The following is a 19,350-nucleotide window of genomic DNA, read 5'->3' as shown; positions in this document are numbered from 1 at the left end:
TGGTGAACCGAAGACTGTATCCATTGCAAACAATATTCAGCACCCACTTGTCCCGAGTAATTTTTCTCCACTCTGCCAGAAAAAATTGAACGCTTCCCCCCACCGGAGCGGGTAACGGATGAAGGGGAAGTAACCGCTCAGGGTCGAGACCCGGCCGGGCCTTTGTTAGCTGTAGAGGACTGCTGTCCACCTCTACCCCTCTGGTGCTTTTGGAAGGGTCTCCGGAACTGCTGCTGTTGTTGCTGCTGCTGTTGTCTCGAAGACTGTCCTCGTCCCTTTCCCTGTGCACCGAACAGTCTCTGGAACGGGCGGTAGGACTTCGTTTCTTTGGGCTTTTCCAAGCCCACAGCCGCCATCAAGGTCTCCGCCTCCGCCTTCATGCGGGCCATCTCATCATTGGCATGTTTTCTGAACAGTGTTTCTCCGGAAAAAGGCAGATTGGCCACCCGCTGCTGGGCCTCCGGCTTGAGTGACGTGAGCCTGAGCCAAGTATGGTGGCTGGTTGATCCCGTGACAGTAGCCATGGGCCGCCAACAGCGAGATATCCGCAGCCGCGCTGATGACCTGGTTTGAGACCAGCATCCCTCCTTAAGTATTTCTTGGAAGTCCTCCTTGTCACCTGGCAGAAGGTCCGTGAACTGCTCTAGGGAATCCCACAGTGCACGTCTGTACCGCCCCAGCAATGCCGAGTCGCTGGAGGCTTTCATGGTCGTGGAAGAAGTCCCACAAGCCTTTCTTCCCGCCGAATCAATCCAACGGCTTTCTTTATCAGGCGGCACGGTGGAGGACGGGGAGGTAGAGTGTAACTTCCTGGCCGCCGTCACTATAACGGAGTTGGGTACTGGGTCCATCCGTAGGAAGGCCGGGTCCGAATCCGGTGCTCTGTACTTCTTCAGAAGTCGGGAAGGAGCGGCCTTCACCACCGCAGGCGTAAGGAACAGCTCTTCCGCAGGCTCGACCAGCCCCGGCACCAATGGCAGCAGAGGGCGAGACAGATGCTTCTTGTGAAGTGTCTCGAATATCACGGACGTCGTAGGTGTAGGACCCGTCACCGTGATGCCCAATTTCGTAGCCCCCCTCAGGAGAACCTCCTGGACTGTACTGATGTCGTCCACCGGAGACACCCTTGTCTCCGGGGAGTCCGAGAAGGTCGGCGAATATGAGCGAGTCCTAGAGGAGTCCGTACGGGACCTGGATCCTCGCCTCCTATGGCGATGCCTAGATCGAGTGGAGGACCTGTGTCGACTCCTAGATCTTCTTCTCCGTCCGGAGCGTGACTGCGACTTCCTAGGCCTGGGACGCTCCGCCGGTTTCCCCGGAGCGGGTGTCCTGGGTTTGGACGGGGCCTGCGGCTTAGGAGTCCCTTTGGGAGGGGTCGGAAGCCTGGGCAACGAGACCGACCTCGGAGGAACCGGGGGCGGCTTAACTGGCACCTGAAGCCTAGGCACCGGTGGAGGCAGAGGAGGTAAAGGAGGAGGGGTCGGAGCCCTCGGAGGGAGACCCCTCGGCAATGGAGGCGGAGGTGTAACATGCTTCTGTGATGGAGTATACACCTCGTAGTACACCGATCCCGGTGATCCGCCTTCCTTTCCAGACCTGGACTGTGGACAGCCTCCCACTGCATCAGACCTCTCACCGCGCTTCCTCGACGTCGAAGAACGGTGACCAGACGGCGATCAGAGGTCCCTCGACGTCAAGCGCCCTTTCCTCGGCGTCGACCGTCTTCCATGCCTCGACGGCGACCTCGACCGCCTCGACGGCGACCTCGTCCGTCTCGACGACTACCTCTTGCGCCTCGACGGCGACCTCTTGTGCCTCGACGGCGACCTCGACGGCGACCTCTTACGCATCGACGGCGAGCTCTTCCGCATCGACGGCGGACTCGACGACGAGGATCCCCTCGACGACGATCGTTTCCTCTTCGCCTATGGCGATGTCGCTTCGACGGCAAGCGCCGACGCCGGGCCCTTCGACGTCGACACCGACGATGATGACGGCGAAATCGTCAAAGGAGACTTCGACGGCGATCTGTGTAAGTCCATCGCCGTCGACGCCGCTTCGACCCAGAGCCCTGGGGAGACGGGGAACAGACCGTGGTCATCCCTCTCGACGTCGTGGTCAGTGCAACCGACCCAGACGGAGAATGGGAGCGTTTGCTGGTCTTCCTGCCCCTGGGGAGCCCCCCAGAGGCCTCAGCATGGGCAGAATAAGCCCCTCCAGACCCACCTTGCGCCTTCAGCCTTCTTTCCTCGATGCCCTGAAGCCTGATCTTCTGTCTTTCCTTCAGGGTCCTGCCAGAGAAGCCTTGACAAATCTCATACTCCTCAGGGATGTGGGAAGAGGGAAGGCAGAGGATACACACCTAATGGGAATCTGATTTTGCCTTCTTCCTGGAGCACTCCGGGCATTTGTCAAATAATGCAGGCATATTTGACTTCAAAAGGAGCAAAACACCAAGAAGAACAGCACCAAAGTACTTAAAAGCACTTAACTTGAACAACAAAGTGAAAAAATAAAACCCTTAAAAAGGAGAGCCCAATGCTCCAGGGTCCTGCTTGCAGGAGCCGGAAAAAAGAACTGAAAGTAAATGGGACCTGCAGTGCATTCAGGGATACTGTGAAGTTCTGGAAGGTTCTCTTAAAGGCACAGTATCCTATTCTGATCCACATAATGGCAGCCTATGGGGCTTGTCTGTCCAGGTTCTCCTCTCTATCATTCCAGAGGGTGTTTGCTGTTAAAGCAAGGGAAATCTGTACAGGCTTTGCTGTTTTGTGGATTTTGTGGTGGAATTTCTAGTTGAAGTACTGGACAGTGTAGCCTTTTATAGGCTGCACTATCTGTCTTTAAATTCTCTCTTAAGTGTCTGTGCAGTTCTGCATTTTTTCAACACTTTAAGAGATTATTTTTGATTGCTCCGGGGTCCACGCACATGGGCGGGACTATTCACTAGATTATGACTATACGCAGAGATCCCCTACTACAGAAGAGGGGTGCTTTTCTGCTTACCACGGGAGGGTTAGTTCAGAGCTGGGACTAATAATGTCACAATTTCTGGCACTTAATGTTATATGATCTTCCAGTAATTAATTGTGAGAAGCTTGGTAACATTGTTTATTTCAGGAACATTTTGATATCCTGTGTGATGGTGCAGCAAGGTGGAAAATGGCTGATGAAAGAAAAAAGAACAATGGGGCTGGACAGTGCAGCTATGAGTGAAACTAGAGGAGGGCGTGGAACTAGGTGAATTGTTCATATAGTCCCTACTGTTCAGATGGTGCCCAGCTGCTGCATTTTGGCATATCAGGACTCTTCATCGTACTTTAATCAAAGCATCGTAGATATCCAACCTTTAGATGCATTGGCGTATGTTTATACATTTTCGTCAACAGAACTGCGCATTTTCCATTCGGTACCCGCATACATGAGGTTTTTCAGCATTTGCTGGAGTTTGGGTCAAATCCCGCAAAAGGTTGGATTGTGACAATCGCAGACTTCATCAGTTTCAGGACATCAAGTTCCTGACAGTAACTTCATATGTATCACAATCAGACCTTCCACCCATTCATCTTTTTGTAGAGCATCCTCTGGTACTATGCAAGCCGTTTTTGTGGCTTTTTCCTGATGAAGGCACGTCCGTGCCGAAAGGCACATAGAGAACTGCATCCATGTTCTAGCCACGGATTGTCATTCGATTGCATTACTTCTTATATCATAGACCAACGTTCTCTAATCTTTATATATCAGTACATTGGAACTGTGTTTTTGTCTTGTTCTTGTGCCTGTCTTTGCACCTGTTTTTACAGTGTAGAATGATTTTAGAATGAAAGCAGACACAATTGAGTTGTGAATATGAATTATATAAATAGTTAAAAGGTCCTGTTTAAATTAACTTAATTTTCTATTGGTTTGGAATATGTTGTTGTCCTCCCGTGAAGTCATATCATGTTAACTTTATTTAACATTTGAGTTGCCCTAGGTGTTTATGCTTTGTTTTTTCCCTACCTAGAGGATCTTCTACCCATTTGCAGGGGGCCCTGTTATTTACACTGAATTGTTGATAACCACATGTGAAGCATTCTTGAGCACCATGGCTGGAATTCACCGACTTAAACCAGGTGTGTCCACTTCGATGTAAAAGCAAATAGAGTTGAGCATTTCTCGGGCTGCATTCACACCACAAGTAATAGCCACAGTGATGGAACAGGTCCGGCTGTCACGCGACAGGATCCCTATTAGTGAACCTAGTGTATTGATGAAACTAAATCATAAATTCGCTGGATTTGTTCGCTTGCACAGAGTGGGTGAGACAGTGTGCGAGACAGTGTGCCTCCTCACACTCCCAAATGAGTTCATATAAAAGCCCAACGTCCAACTAGCCTATGCACCAATGTTCTGCAGGTTTATGAGAGATCATTGTTATCTTGTCCCCCCTGCAAATCAGATTGTGTTAAATAAATCGAATCCCTCACTCAGCAGACCAATGTCATGTTACACTTGTACGCGACAAAAGGTGCCTCTCATGAGGAGGATACCAGTTACGCCTCAAAAATAAGCCTCCTGAACAAACATGTAGATGTTACATAAATGGCGCTTTAAGATTACAAACATCAGACCTCAAAAAGATGTCCCTCCCTTTTTAGGGCGCTTAAATTTCGAGTGCCATTCAGAAAAAAAACTTCTGCTTTGAAAGCAATGTGATGCGACCACTAACTGGCATTCAGTGAAAATACAATAGGGTTAGTGATTAGGCTGACCTGCCATTCCTCTGGGTGTAGGTCAGGCTACCAGGCAACAGCACATCCCACCCTAGCACATATTTAAGGGGTATCTATCAATCTCTACAAACTCCAGCTTCATTCAATACAAATCATTCACCGTGGGTTAGGAGGAAGACTTTTGGCAGATCCTTCATCTGCAGAAATCTTCTATTGAAAATTCAGAGACTGACGTTTTCCCTCTGCCCCACCCAAGGTTCAGACAATAGGAAAATGAGAACCACACAGACTCAGAACGACAAAATATACATACTGGAGAACATCAGAAGTCTGCAAGTTGCCTACAAACCACCATATTCCTTTAGAAGCACCCCAGGGATTACCTTCAATATACAAATTCGGTAGGCACATAAATAAGAAGCAGAGAGAAAACTACAAGAAACAAGTATGCGCTTCCCCCAAAATGGTAATTCAATCCATTAATAATGACCGCTTTGACTAACAAACCCAAGAGACCAAACAGTAAAAGAAAAAAATGTTATACAAAAAAGCACAAATACTGAAAAACTATCCCACATTAACTTCACTGTAATTTTCAATCCACGTTTAATAGTAAGATTTGTTTGCTTGATATTTACAGATTAATTAAAGTTACAAATCCATATCTAGTTGGAAAAAAAAATAGCAAAACACAAACCCTCAATCATCCAGTAATCATCAATCATGGAGAACCTGAACAAAGTGGGCCACCAGGTGTCCCACATATACAAACTACTCTGCCCCAGCTCCTCCAAGCTGAACGATAAGACAACCAGCTTCTGGGAATCACACCTAGACTCCGCACTTAGCGAGCAGAAGAGACACACCCTTTGGGTGCTCCCATTAAAACACATGATCGCCCCAACGTTCGCTCAGACAAAATTCTGGCTTCTGCACATACCTTTAGTACATTTACTGGTTGACACATTAAATTTCCTGTCAAATGTGATGGTAGGGTCGAGGACCGAATCCTTAAATTGGTCAGCAAGTGACCAGGCTACTAGACATGATGTATAAACACACAAAATATCTAACTCGTCCCTTCAGTAGCCCCAACATTTCATAAACCTTAAGATGAGTTTAGTCCTCAAAGAAGTCAAACACCTGACTTCAGAGATCGATCTGAGAAATACATGGATAGAAGTTATTTTACATCACTTAAGATTTCCTACAACAGGCCAGGGCTTCAGAGCATGAAAGCAAAGGTATTCCAGTTGATCACACTGAATTGACACTTTTTTTTCCAACTACATACTGAACTGACACTTTTTTCTAACTACATGGGTTGGAACCTAGATCATGCCTGTTTAAAGATGTGAGGAATTGGAATATAGTTTGGTGCTTTCAACCTAGTTTCTGGAAGACTTATCTCCGTTTGGGCAATAGTGTATTTCCTTGGAAGCAATTAATCACCACAGATTCTAAATTACAGGATCTCTTAAGTGGAAACATATTGGGCATAAGTGAAATAACATTACTGTGCGTAGTGAGACAGTGTTATATTTGTTGAAAATAATCGCCACCCATAATGTTGACAAAAACAGGCATGCCACCAATTGGGAACAAGGGATGCCAGTTTCAATTAGAACATAGCAGAGGCCCACAGGCGTCAGAGGCCCTGCTAGGGGCCCCATAAGTCCATTTTGTCCGCCTTTATATGGCGGTCAGACCACCATGTAAAGGCAGATGGAAAAGGGTCATCCACATCCCTACAGTGGTGCCTGTGTAAGCACTGCCCCCATTGTAGGGATTGCGCTCCAACAGACGCTACGACTGGCTCCTTGAGCCTGTTGGAGGCCTCGGTCGGTCCCTCCGCCCGCTGAGGTCTGACCGACTGACAGATGGCATGTTGGGAACCTTAGCATGGGGATTTCTGTAGCCGACATGTTTCTGGAGTGATATTTAGGACAGGTTGATTTTCCTAGCACTTAGGGTAGTTGAGGAGTGAAAATGCCTTTAAGGAACTTTACATTTGGTATTGTATAAGTTATGGACTTTTCTAGCAAGTTCATTTATCCTCAGTTTGCAATCTATACAAATATCACTGGCATGCTTTAATTGCTTACCTTGGAAAGGGGTGCGCGAGGACTGGGCCATGTGGAGGTGATCCTCATTAATGAGATAGATGGGTTGGTGCTGGGAGATCTCCACGCTTGTACACACATTACTCTCCCCATGAAGAAAGAATGTGAAGGCACACGAGAGATGTTCACTAGGAAAAAAAGACAAAATAAAATGCAGGTCATCAACAGGTCCCCACAATGTGACTTGTCATATCTACAGCCTTACACATCAAATGTGAAAGCAAATAATTTAGTGAAGCAATTTGTAATTTTGACATTTAGATAACATTTAAGCAGATACATTACACATGACATTACATGGCACAGTTGTGTTCTTCATATGCACAGCTACCATTCAAAACGTGTGCCTACTGTCAAGCATGGCCTTAGTAACAAGTTAAGAATAGGCCAGTCATACATATGTCCCCTCAATGTAACCAGGAAGCCAGCACCAAGCTTCACCAACCACCATTTCCGCCACCAGAATTAATAATCTTCCCAACAACTCTACTACAAAGTCAAAAGGAAAACAATAGGTAACAATGGCATCGTCTATGACAACAGAACTGCTGAGGTTTTGAAGAGCAACTCAAGGTGCATAACTTACTCAGAAGTAGCCGTAATTTGCATTTCATAAACTGGGCTGGTTATGCTGGGGTGAACCTGAAACTTACGTAGCACAGAGGATTTGGGCAATTAAGTTAAAAGGTTTGCTGAGGCGATTTCCATTTTGTGGCAAAGTGTAGTTCAATCACTTTACATACAGGGGCAACACAGATAATGGTCACCTTATGTGCACATAAGATATTGTATACATTGGTATGCCTTTGAATTTGGCAAACATAGATGATGTGAAAAGAGGCCTGGCCGTGGTGAAAATAGTATGGTTAAAGTGCTACATATTGGAACATTCCATAGTAATATGAGTAACTGGAATAATAATTCTATTGGCTAAATACGTCCATTAGGTTACTTACCTATCGTTAATAAGCAATTTGAACAATCCTGAGCACCAACACCTGGCACATTGAGTACTGCAGTCGGAGGGCGAGATTTGGCTCTTTTCACCTTGAACAGGAGTAACCCCCCAGAGACAGTGCCATGTTGAGCAGAAATTCTACATACCTATGGGGCACCAATGTTAGGCTGACACACTGAGCATCATTAGTGCCGGCCTTGGGAATGGCCAAGCTGGGCCCAGACCAGTAACGTCAATATTCTGAGGGGCGCAGCAGGGAGCTGCCAGAATGAATGTCATGCAAACAGCAGCTTGTCTATCTCAATCGGTCTCAATCAGATCCCGTTAAAGACTTGGTAATCAGCCCTTAACCTGTTTACCGCGGCCGTTATTTCGGTGCAGTGCGGGCGTTCTGAGTGGGCTGGCCGCGTCGGCCGATGGCAGCACCAGCCAGGCCGACGGGAGCACGGAAGGGCTTAATGTATCAGCGTTTTTGTCAGCACCCCATCAACTACCTGCCCTCCTTCCATCTTCCTCACACCTCCTGCAATCACTCAACAATGCCCCGCCCCCAGAACATACACCAAATTTTTGTTCTGCCCAGGGTGCTGTACCAATCAATACGATTTAGGGCCAGGCTTGAGCATCATCGCATTAGCAGTATCCTGGAATGCTTTAGAAGCACAGTTATAAATATTTTCCATACCAGGAAATATTTAAGCAGCACTCATAACAATGGAAGCACCCATGGCATACAATATCAGCACCTAGGTATATAAAACTATAAATTCTGACATTTTCATTCTAGCATTAAATTGGCATGGACTTATTAGTGACACAGTAACGATGCTGCATGTTATGTCCTATTTAGGCTTGGGCATAAAATTCCGCTCGTGGAGTTTTGCCCACTCAGCACTCCGTGGTGAGTGCAGAGCTTTTCCTCTTGTGTTTCTCGCTAACCTTATGTTGGTGAGAAAGGAAAACCGTATGCTAGACCCCCTCCCGGGAAGATTTCTTAACGCGGGCGGTCACGGCAGGTCACTACCACTCACGATGAGAAACCAGACACTCGCGTTAAGAAAGCTGCTGCTCTAGTAGAACATCTACTCAAGCGGCAGAAAGAAGCAGCAGCCTCTTGCACTGCATGTGGTGCCATTTGCACTGATTTTACAGTGTAAGACAAATCCAGCGCTAAAAAACAGCGCGAGTTAGGCGCTGGTGGAGAGTGATGTTTTTGGAGGCTTTTAGGCAATAGTGTGGCTGATTTAAGAACCACCATTCGTTTTTAAACATTTTTAACAACATTTGTGAATTTTTAACAAACTAAATCTGATTTTTAATATGTGTGGGTGAATTGCTGGCAGAACTTTGCACATTGTATTTTTGCACTTTTCCTCTCTGCACTTCCCCGGTCGGTCCCCGTTCCGTCACGGCTGTCTGTGCCGCTTGAACGGAGGGACGAGACTCCTCCCCCTCGCAGGCTACAAAGGCGCCAGATTCTAACAGCCTCGCTGGTGTGAGCAGCGTGAGCTAGGCGCTGGTGGCAAATGTGATGCTTTTGGAGGCTTTTAGGCGATAGTGTGGCTGATTTAAGAACCACGATTCGTTTTTAAACATTTTTAACAACATTTGTGAATTTTTAACAACAAACTAAATCTGATTTTTAATATGTGTGGGTGAATTGCTGGCAGAACTTTGCACATTGTATTTTTGCACTTTTCCTCTCTGCACTTCCCCGGTCGGTCCCCGTTCCGTCACGGCTGGCTGTGCCGCTTGAACTGAGGGACGAGACTCCTCCCCCTCGCAGCCTCACTTCCGGGGGCTCTCCCATAAGGGGAAATGTACCCACGGCCACGCAGCGGACGTGCGCAGCGGGCGCACCGATGGCGCGCAGAAGGCACGCCAAAGGCAAGCCCGTCTGCGCCCGTCCGCGACCGGAACACGGCCAGGGCCTGTCATGCTGCCAGGTCGGGGTCAGGCGCAAGCAGGATCGTCCGGTCTAGAGAGGAGCTACTGGCGTTGGAGCCAGGACAGCCATGGAAAGTATATATACCTGATCCAGCTAACGACCATAGCCCACAGGTTTGCTCGGTTTGTTGTATTTCTTTGAGCTGGGTTATCTCCTCCAGACCTCACAAGCCTCACGCCCAGTCAGACTTGCGCTGCTGCAGCTTTAAAGCGGGTCTTTTAAACTGCAGATCTTTGGTTAAGCATGCCGACGACATTTGGCTACTGCTAGAGGACGGGGAGTGGGATGCGATGTTTCTGGCGGAAACTTGGCTGAACGACCAACTATGTCCGCTATTGCCCTAGCGGTGCCACTTGGTTTTAAAATGAGCTTCTCCAACCGGGTGGATGGCAGAAGGGGCGGGGGGGGCATTATTTTTAGAGACTGGTACACGCTCACGTCCTCCATGCCAACTACGATTGCAGGGATGGAAGGCTTGCATTTTTGTCTTCAAATCAACCCCCATCAGTCACTGGCCGGGCTGGTTATCTACCGCCCCCTGAATTGTACAGAGGCGAGTTCAACCGAGCTAATAGACGCTATTGTCCAAAGCTCCCTCCTCCACTCTCACTACATAGTTGTGGGGGATTTTAATGTACATGCCGAGAAAGCGCTTGTCCGCTGGCGGAGCTGCTTATTTCTACACTAAGCGCCGCTAACCTGACAATGTCCAGCACAGGTCCCACGAATAAAGCAGGTCATATGCTTGACCTGATATTCTCAAACATCAGGGATCTGTCAGCTGGTACACCGCAACAGTTGCTCTGGTCGGATCATGCGCTGATCCCTTTTATGGTTAGGTTACCAGGTGGAGGGCCAGAGACTGGGAGGCGCTCTTTCCTGCAGAGACAATGGAAAAAACTGCTCCCTGAAACTATGGGCCCCGCCCTGGCAAGGAATCCCCCGGTACTTTCTTCCGACACTAATAGGGATGCAGTGGCCATGTCTCAATGGATAGGCGATATGGTGACGTCTATTGCGCCTGCAAAACGGACAATGTCACGGAGGGGGTCTCCCTCAGCTCCATGGTTTTCAATGGAGTTAAGGGCGGAAAAGTCAGCCTGCAAGAAGTTAGAGCGGCTATGGAGGGTGAATTACTGCGATCAGGCGAGGGCACGCTACAGAGCCGCCCTCCGCGTATTCCATAAATCTATAAAAAAGGCAAGGAAACTTTTCATTACTACTTCCATTCAACAAGCGGAACATTCTAGCAAAGAAGTATTTAAGATAGTGCAGTCTTTCTTTAAACCGAGATGCATTGAGCTGGAGGTTACCCCGTCGGATATACTTTGCGACAGCATCTCAGAATACTTCGATAATAAAATCAAGAAAGTGTTTGACACTTTTACCCTGGCGGGACATACTGTAAAGTCTGACTTAGTGAAGGGCTAGGGTTCCCCCAATGACCCTATGTCAATTCCAGCCTGTTTCGCTTGATACGGCCATACAGGAAATAAATAGATGCAAATCAGGATCACCTGATGACCCCTGCCCACCAAAGCTATGGCGTCTGATGGCGGAATTTATTGCGCCCACTCTCCAACATATCTGGAATATGTCCGTCTCTACGGGAGTGTTACCGGAGAGCTGGAAGCATGCCACCATTCTCCCACTGAAAAAAAAGCCGAACCGTGCTCCAGAGGATTTAAGCAATCTTCGTCCTATATCACTACTGGCGGCACCGGGCAAAATGCTAGAGAAACAAATTCAGCGGCAACTAAACAAATTCACGGAACATAATAATATTATCCATGAAACTCAATCGGGTTTTAGACCCGGTTTTAGCACCGAGACCGCCCTGATCGAGGTGGCCGAGTCAGTCAGGTGGTCACTAGATTCAAGGGCATCGGCAATGCTGGTGCTCCTGGATCTGTCGGCCGCCTTTGATACGGTAGACCACGGCAGGCTATACAGCGACTGGCGGGGATCGGCCTTCGGGCTCAGGCACTCGGATGGTTTCATTCGTATCTGTCCGATAGATCTCAGGAGGGGGCTTTAGGCGCCTTTTCCTCTAAACCCAGGCGACTGAACTGCGGGGTCCCACAGGGGTCGGCTCTCAGCCCGCTGCTTTTTAATATCTATCTGGCCCTGCTGTTTACGCTGATTGCCAATTGGGGAGTCACTGCAATTTCTTACGCTGACGACACCCAATTGGTCTTCCTGTACTCTATGGTATCGGAGGCAGCCTTTGCTAATTTCAAGGGGTGCCTTTACGATGTGGCGAGCTGGATGAACACAAACAAATTGAAATTGAATGCGGGAAAAACTGAGGCAATCTTTTTTGGGAAAGGCGCCCGCCCCCCTGCCGAGCTCTGGTGGCCTGCTGAGATGGGTCCAGCACCTCTCCCCAGCACAAAGGCTAAAAACCTGGGGGTTATGTTGGATGATTGTCTATCTTTTGCCCGCCACATACAGCAGGTCGTTGGAGGTTGCCTAAGCAAACTAAGGAACTTACGGAGATTTCTTCGATTGCTCCCAGAGGGTTGCCCAAAAACGGTCATCCATGCCATGGTCACCTCTAGGCTTGACTATGCCAACGGCCTCTATTTAGGCCTCCCGAAATCTTTGTTACAACGGCTGCAAATCGTTCAAAATACGGCTGTAAGATTGGTAAAGCACATTCCTTTTAAACACCACATCTCTCCACATCTATGCATGCTACACTGGTTGCCAGTGGCTAGCCGGATAAAATGTAAGGCTCTCACTCTGGCTTACAGAGCCTTACACGGAACCTGCCCAAACTATCTAAAAACTCGCCTGCCTAGATATTTTCGGGCAAGACTCCTCCACTCCAACCGCCTGGTACAACTACTCGTCCCTCGAGTTAGAAGGGCACGCTTGGGCGGGAGGACTTTCTCCGCAAGTACTGCACTTCTTTGGAACACTTTGCCGTCTGGAATACAGCAGCCATCCTCTGAAACCAGTTTTAGGAGATTGCTGATGACCTGGCTTTTTACGCAATAATCACAACTCCTATTACTCTGGCTCCTGCCGCTCACTTAGCGCCGGGGCACTTCCTCTGGAGGTAACCGCTCGCGCTTTATAAGTCTCGGTATTATTATTTCCTCACTTTGCCGCTTGTGGAATTCCGCAGAGCATGGTAGAGTTTTTTGTGCACTTCGACGAGCTCCACGTAGCAGGACTCCGCAAAATGTACCTGCAATAATGCATGCTGGCATGAATCACAAAAGGGTTAGCTCAAATACAAGGTAACAGGAAATGCCCTAGAGGACCTAAACAAATATTTTCTGAATTCAGTATGAACAAAGTTAATCCAGTAAACTGGGTAACTTAGAATAATGAGGAAGTAAAAGTAAATAGAAGGAACCAGTGGTCAAACAAGCAAGAAACAAGAGAAGACCAATATAAATAAAAATGTTAGCGTCTACAGGAGCACCTAGTCAAAGAACAGCAGCACCACCGCCACTCTAAAACACAGGTAGGATTTGGGCAGGAGTATAATAAATAAAGCCTTAACGGCCCCAAAAACGTGGCATATTCGTCCTCCCACATTTGTGATCTTGTAAAAGACTACAGATTCAAAATATAATTAGTTTAAAAATTATCATTACAAGTAAATCCCATTGTGATATCTGGGAGTAATTGTAGAAACTATCTTGCAAGAAAGTCACACATGAGCGCTAGCAGAACAGGCACCAAAATGCACAAGCTGTCAGCAGCAGAACCAGGTGAGAAACCCACAGCTCCACCTGTCAAAGGGGCAAATTTGGAGACACAGAAAAGATGTGAATGATGCAATGACAAATAACAGCTAGACACAATGTCATTGCGATCCTTAAATGTGGTAAGAAATGATGGGTAATAGGGAGGTTAATAATATGTAAAATTCAGTCCAGTGCGATACCGTAAGAGCTAGTAGATGAATGTAGGTAATTAAGCCATCTCAGGCCAATAAAAACATGAAACGTCCCATTCTATGAGGAAATCAGAGACACCACAACAAAGGTCTGATATTGTTTTACAATTGTATTTTAGTTTATAGAGCTCAGAGAAGATGGGCTGCAGCAAGAGATAATTTCAAAAATAAATGACAAGTATATTGAAGAGGGCACTTTAAATTAATTTCAACAAATACATAGATAAGAGTGTTTTAAATGTATAACAAGTTAAAGAGATTTGCAGTTACAGAATGAATAGAGTACCATCGTGTGACACCATTTTGTATTGGATCTTTACCTAGTGCAGTTTCAATCCACAGTTTTCTGTGCAACAGAAAATACAAGAAAGACTTAATATGCAAAAAAAGGCACTGCTCTTTTGAAAGCAGGTGTGGAGACGAGGCAGGGATAGAAATGAGTAAAGAATTAAAGCAAACCAGGTTTTGAGGTATCAGATAGACTACTTTGTCAAGTCAACAGACGTGTGAGTCTTCAATAGTACCATTCTGACTCACTCTTCGCTTTTGGGCTGAGTGGTCGCTCCCCAGCTTGGTATCGTTCTGCAGCGCTTTGCTTTCTAAAACTGCCTCGTATTTATTGCCTACTGTTTGCCTTGGTTGCCGCTTTGTTTGTATGCACTTTGGAATTGCCTGTGTCACTTTCACGCTGATTGCGTGTTTTCCCCCTAGCGCTCCGCTCTGCTCACCCCCCCACCTCCATTTTGTTTGTAGTTGTGCTCCTCTGTAGCCCGCCCCGCCTCCCAGCTGAGCCGCCCTCGCCCCTCCCCCTCCACTTTCCATATATGACAGTTGCTCCCACGCGCAGCGTTTACGCGCAGCGACCGCGCCCAATCCGCGCCGAAGGTGCGCCAAAGGTAAGCCCGTCTACGCCCGTCCGCGCCTGGACCGCGCCCAGCGCCAGACCCCCTGGCCCTTGTCATGCCCACCACTCCCGCATTACCTACGATGCCACCACCCTCCTAGCCCTTAACCCCGGCCGCTCCCCCAACTGCGTCCAAGCCGCTCCTGGCCACACCCATGGACCCTTTTCCTGCTACTCCTGCAAATTCAACGGTACCGACAACAACACCGCTACGATCACACCACAGATTCCCGACCCCAACCATCTACAATGCATCTTGCTCAACACCCGATCGGTCCACAGGCACGCCATTGACCTATGGAATCTACTAGACACTATCTCTCCGGACATCGCCTTCCTAACAGAAACATGGATGAACGCCTCTTCCGCCCCAGACATCACCATCGCCATCCCAGAAGATTATAAGATCATACGCAAGGACCGTACCGGCCACACAGGAGGAGGAATCGCTATCGTCCATAAGAAATCCATCCACATCTCAACCAGCTCTGACGTCAATCTCGCCAACTCTGAACACCTTCATTTCCAGGTCCACATCGACCCCAAGACCACACTCAGAGGCACCCTCCTTTACAGACCCCCAGGACCCCGCGCACAATTCAGTGAGGACATCACGGACTTCATCACTCCACACGCGCTCCCCTCCAAAGACTACATCCTTCTGGGAGACCTCAATTTTCACCTTGAAAAGAACAACGACCACAACTCCACCACCCTTCTGGACAACCTCACCAACCTCGGACTTAAACAATTGGTCACTTCCCCCACCCACATCGCAGGTCATACACTCGACCCTATCTTCACCTCCAGCAATCATGTCTCCTTCAGCCACACTACGGCTCTCCTCTGGACTGACCACAGCTGCGTTCACTTTACCTACAACAAGCCCAAACCCAACAACCACCCCCAACCAACTCTGCAAAGAAACTGGAACAAAATCACCATCGACCAGATCTCCTCATCGCTTCTTCTAAACCCCCCAGCCCACTCCTCAAACCCCGACCAAGCCGCCATCAATCTCACCCGATGGTTATCCAACAGCGCTGACATCCTAGCACCACTGAAAAAAAGACAAATCAAACTTGGCAGCAAGAAGGCCTCCTGGTTCAACGATGATCTTAAGAAATCCAAAAAACTCTGCCGCTCCCTAGAGAAGGCCTGGAAAAAAGACCCAACCACCAGTACCAAGGATGCCTTCAAAAACGCCACCCGCATACACCACCAACTGATCCGAAAGGCCAAGAAAACCGCCTTCAAGGACCGACTAGATAGCAACGCCCACAACAGCAAGGAATTGTTCAACATCATCAAGGAATTTACCAACCCCTCGGCCAATTCTAACGACATCACCCCCTCTCAAGCCCTCTGCGACTCCCTAGCCTCATTCTTCCACAACAAAATTGCAGACATCCACAACAGCTTCGACAACGAACCCGGAGACCAACCCACCCAACCATCTGATGGACATTCACCCCCCTCGAACATCCTTAATGACTGGAACCCAATCTCCATTGAGGACACCATCCGCCTGATGAACTCCATCCACTCAGGATCACCCACAGACCCATGCCCTCACCACATCTTCAACAAAGCAGACTCCATCATAGCACCGCACCTCCGAGACATCATCAACTGCTCCCTCAACTCCGCCACCTTCCCGGAAAGCTGGAAACAAGCTGAACTCAGCGCCCTTCTAAAAAAAAACACAGCTGACCCCACCGAACTCAAAAACTACCGTCCCATCTCGCTCCTTCCATTCCCGGCCAAAGTCATCGAGAAAGCTGTCAACAACCAGCTCGCCGCCTTCCTCGAAGCCAACAAATCCCTTGACTCCTCACAATCCGGCTTCCGAGCAAAACACAGCACGGAGACCGCCCTCATCGCAGCAACAGACGACATTCGAACTCTACTGGACAATGGAGACACAGTCCTCCTCGACCTCTCCGCAGCCTTCGACACAGTCTGCCATAGCACCCTTCTACAGCGCCTCAAAAACATCGGAATCCAAGGAAAAGCACTAGAATGGATCACCTCGTTCCTCACCGGAAGAACCCAGAGAGTCCGCCTACCACCATTCAAGTCAGAGGCCACTGAAGTCATCTGCGGCGTACCACAAGGATCTTCACTCAGCCCCACCCTTTTCAACGTGTACATGAGCCCCCTCGTGTCCATCGCACGCCAACACAACCTCAACATCATCTCCTACGCGGATGACACTCAACTGATCCTATCACTCACCAATGACCCTAGCACCGCCAAAACTAACCTACACGAAGGAATGAAAGAAGTAGCCGAATGGATGAAACACAGCCGTCTGAAACTGAACTCCGATAAAACAGAAGTCCTCATCTTAGGTACCTCCCCCTCTGCATGGGACGACTCCTGGTGGCCAGAAGCCCTTGGAAAAGCACCCATACCGACAGACCACGCACGGAACCTGGGCATCATCCTGGATTCCTCACTTTCGATGAACAAACAAGTCAACGCAGTCTCCTCATCCTGCTTCAACATTCTTCGCATGCTCAAAAAAACTTTTCGTTGGATCCCCACCGAAACTAGGAAAACGGTCACCCACGCTCTGGTCACGAGCCGACTGGACTATGGAAACACCCTCTACGCTGGTACCACCGCTAAACTTCAGAAAAAACTCCAACGAATCCAAAACGCCTCAGCCAGGCTCATATTAGACATCCCACGGAAAGAACATATCTCTGGTCACCTGAAAAACCTCCACTGGCTTCCCGTCAATAAGAGGATCACCTTCCGGCTCCTAACCCACGCACACAAAGCACTCTACGAAATCGGACCAGAATGCCTCAACACACGACTGTCCTTCTACACGCCCTCCCGCCAGCTACGATCATCCAACCAAGCCCTTGCCACTGTACCCCGCATCAACAAAACCACCATGGGAGGCAGATCCTTCTCCTACCTAGCGGCTAAAACCTGGAACTCACTCCCCTCTTACCTTCGCCTTACCCAAAACCACCTAGCATTCAGAAAGCAACTTAAAACGTGGATATTTGACAAGTAAATCCCCCACCCCTTCTCTAGCGCCTTGAGACCCTCTGGGTATGTAGCGCGCTATATAAATTCTCTGACTTGACTTGACTTCTGTGATAGCAGGATTGCTAAGCAGTAGACCTAAAACAAAAGATGCTGCCATGCAGGGAGCTGCACAGTGGGTCCTCAAGGTGAAATATATCCAACAAGAGGTATGGAAGGAATAGAACAAACTGTTGGGCGGCTAGGCACTCCTGCAATGCTCGGAAGGAAAAAACTAGTTAATGCACTCAGAACTGCAGTACTGATGCATGTCAGATACCCAGGCATGTGGACGTCTTCTAGGTGCAGTAACAAAACACGTAGGAAAACTGGAGGATAAGGTTATGGGATGAGGTAAGAGCAACAATGGCATCTGAGGCAGCAGAGGTAACCAGGAACAGTAACTAGGCAGTTCGGTAACTAGTGGGAAAGAGTGAATTCACCCCTCTTATTGGGCTGCTCCCCTCCCTAAATAGTGATGCACCTTGCTATAGCCCATGTATATTACATTATTGCCGAGAAATTACCGGAGATATTGAGTGTTCCTGAAAAGGCAGTGCATTTCTTGTGCGGTAAGGTTGCATGTTTCTGGACACCTCGCTCCCAGTGTAGTGAAGAGTCTGTGTTGCCTACACTACACTGGCATTTCCATGCTTAACACTCATCTACAGAGTTTTTTGCAAGCTACGAGAACACTGGAGGAGAAGGGGTAAGGCAGGATTAGAGTTCCGCGATGGGCAGACCGTGTCATACTTAGGCGGCTTCTTTGTATGCCAAACCGATGCACGAGTTTCAGGAAAGGGGGTGTGTACACGCCTTATCAACTGTCCTGGTCACTATGGGGATCTGTCCAGCAAATTTCATCTGAGATTCCCAATCCAAGATGAATTAGAGTCAGGTCTTTTTGTAATTGTCGAGTATCACAATGAATTCAGTCCCTTATTTTTCGCAGCATTAGAGTCATCCCCTTTCAACTAGTTTTTTCCCAGATGATTGCATCTTATAGCTGAAAGTTCTACTAGATTTACTTCTGAACATTCTTGCTTGGCTCCTTCCTCTTCACTCATGCCAGGGGGAGTTTGGTGCCTTGCTAATCGCATCTGTAGGAATCTTAACCTTCACTACAAGACTGACCAGGACGTTTTTTTCCTCTTACAGGGGCCCCTCTTAAGGAGGTACTGGGCATCTTCCACATGTACTATTCTCAGCAGACTGGTGCCATTGCTACTGGAATGATTCCTTTTCCTCTGGCAAATAAGGAGACTCAAGGGACCTAAATGTCCAGTTCCTGATTGCGACACCAACAACTGATTACACTATGGGTCACTCGCAGGACCTAGCATTAATTACATTTCAGCTAAATATTCTTGATTTGTCTTGAACAAAAAGAGGATGTCAAAGACCTTTCTGAGGGCGAATTTATTTTCAAGACATTCGGAAAAGAGAGAACTTGTTGGTTTGTATGAGCTTTTCGCCTCATTTTTTTATCTTTAAAACCCTTTGTGGAAGTCAAATGGCTTTTGAGCTGAAAAATGAACGTTTTGGGTACGTTTTTGGTGTGACTTGAGAACCCAGGACTGTTTTAACACAAATGAGATGTGGGATGTGCTGACATTTGAGTGCCTTTACTTTGCTCTCAACAGTAAGACGCAATTTTAGAATGGTATAAGGTTCATAAAAAATGCAATAAAGGGTTTACACTTGGGTTGTTATGACTCGTGAGGGGAATAATATTATTATA

The 19,350-nt window shown here is 48.0% G+C and overlaps 1 protein-coding gene across 2 annotated transcripts in view; it reads right to left on the bottom strand.

Moving 5' to 3' along the window:
- The window catches only part of MED13L (mediator complex subunit 13L), a 916,648-nt gene that overhangs the window by 301,313 nt on the left and 595,985 nt on the right, over positions 1-19,350 (bottom strand). For both annotated transcript variants that reach the window (XM_078667133.1, XM_078667134.1), the window contains exon 5: positions 6,821-6,966. In XM_078667133.1, coding sequence (XP_078523259.1) covers positions 6,821-6,966 — 146 coding nt within the window. The remainder of the gene's footprint in view (positions 1-6,820; positions 6,967-19,350) is intronic.

This window comes from Lissotriton helveticus, chromosome 11, assembly GCF_964261635.1.
Source record: "Lissotriton helveticus chromosome 11, aLisHel1.1, whole genome shotgun sequence".
NCBI classification, from domain to species: domain Eukaryota; kingdom Metazoa; phylum Chordata; class Amphibia; order Caudata; family Salamandridae; genus Lissotriton; species Lissotriton helveticus.
The sequence above is the reverse complement of the archived record's forward strand: the minus strand, read 5'-3'. Positions and strand labels throughout refer to the sequence as shown.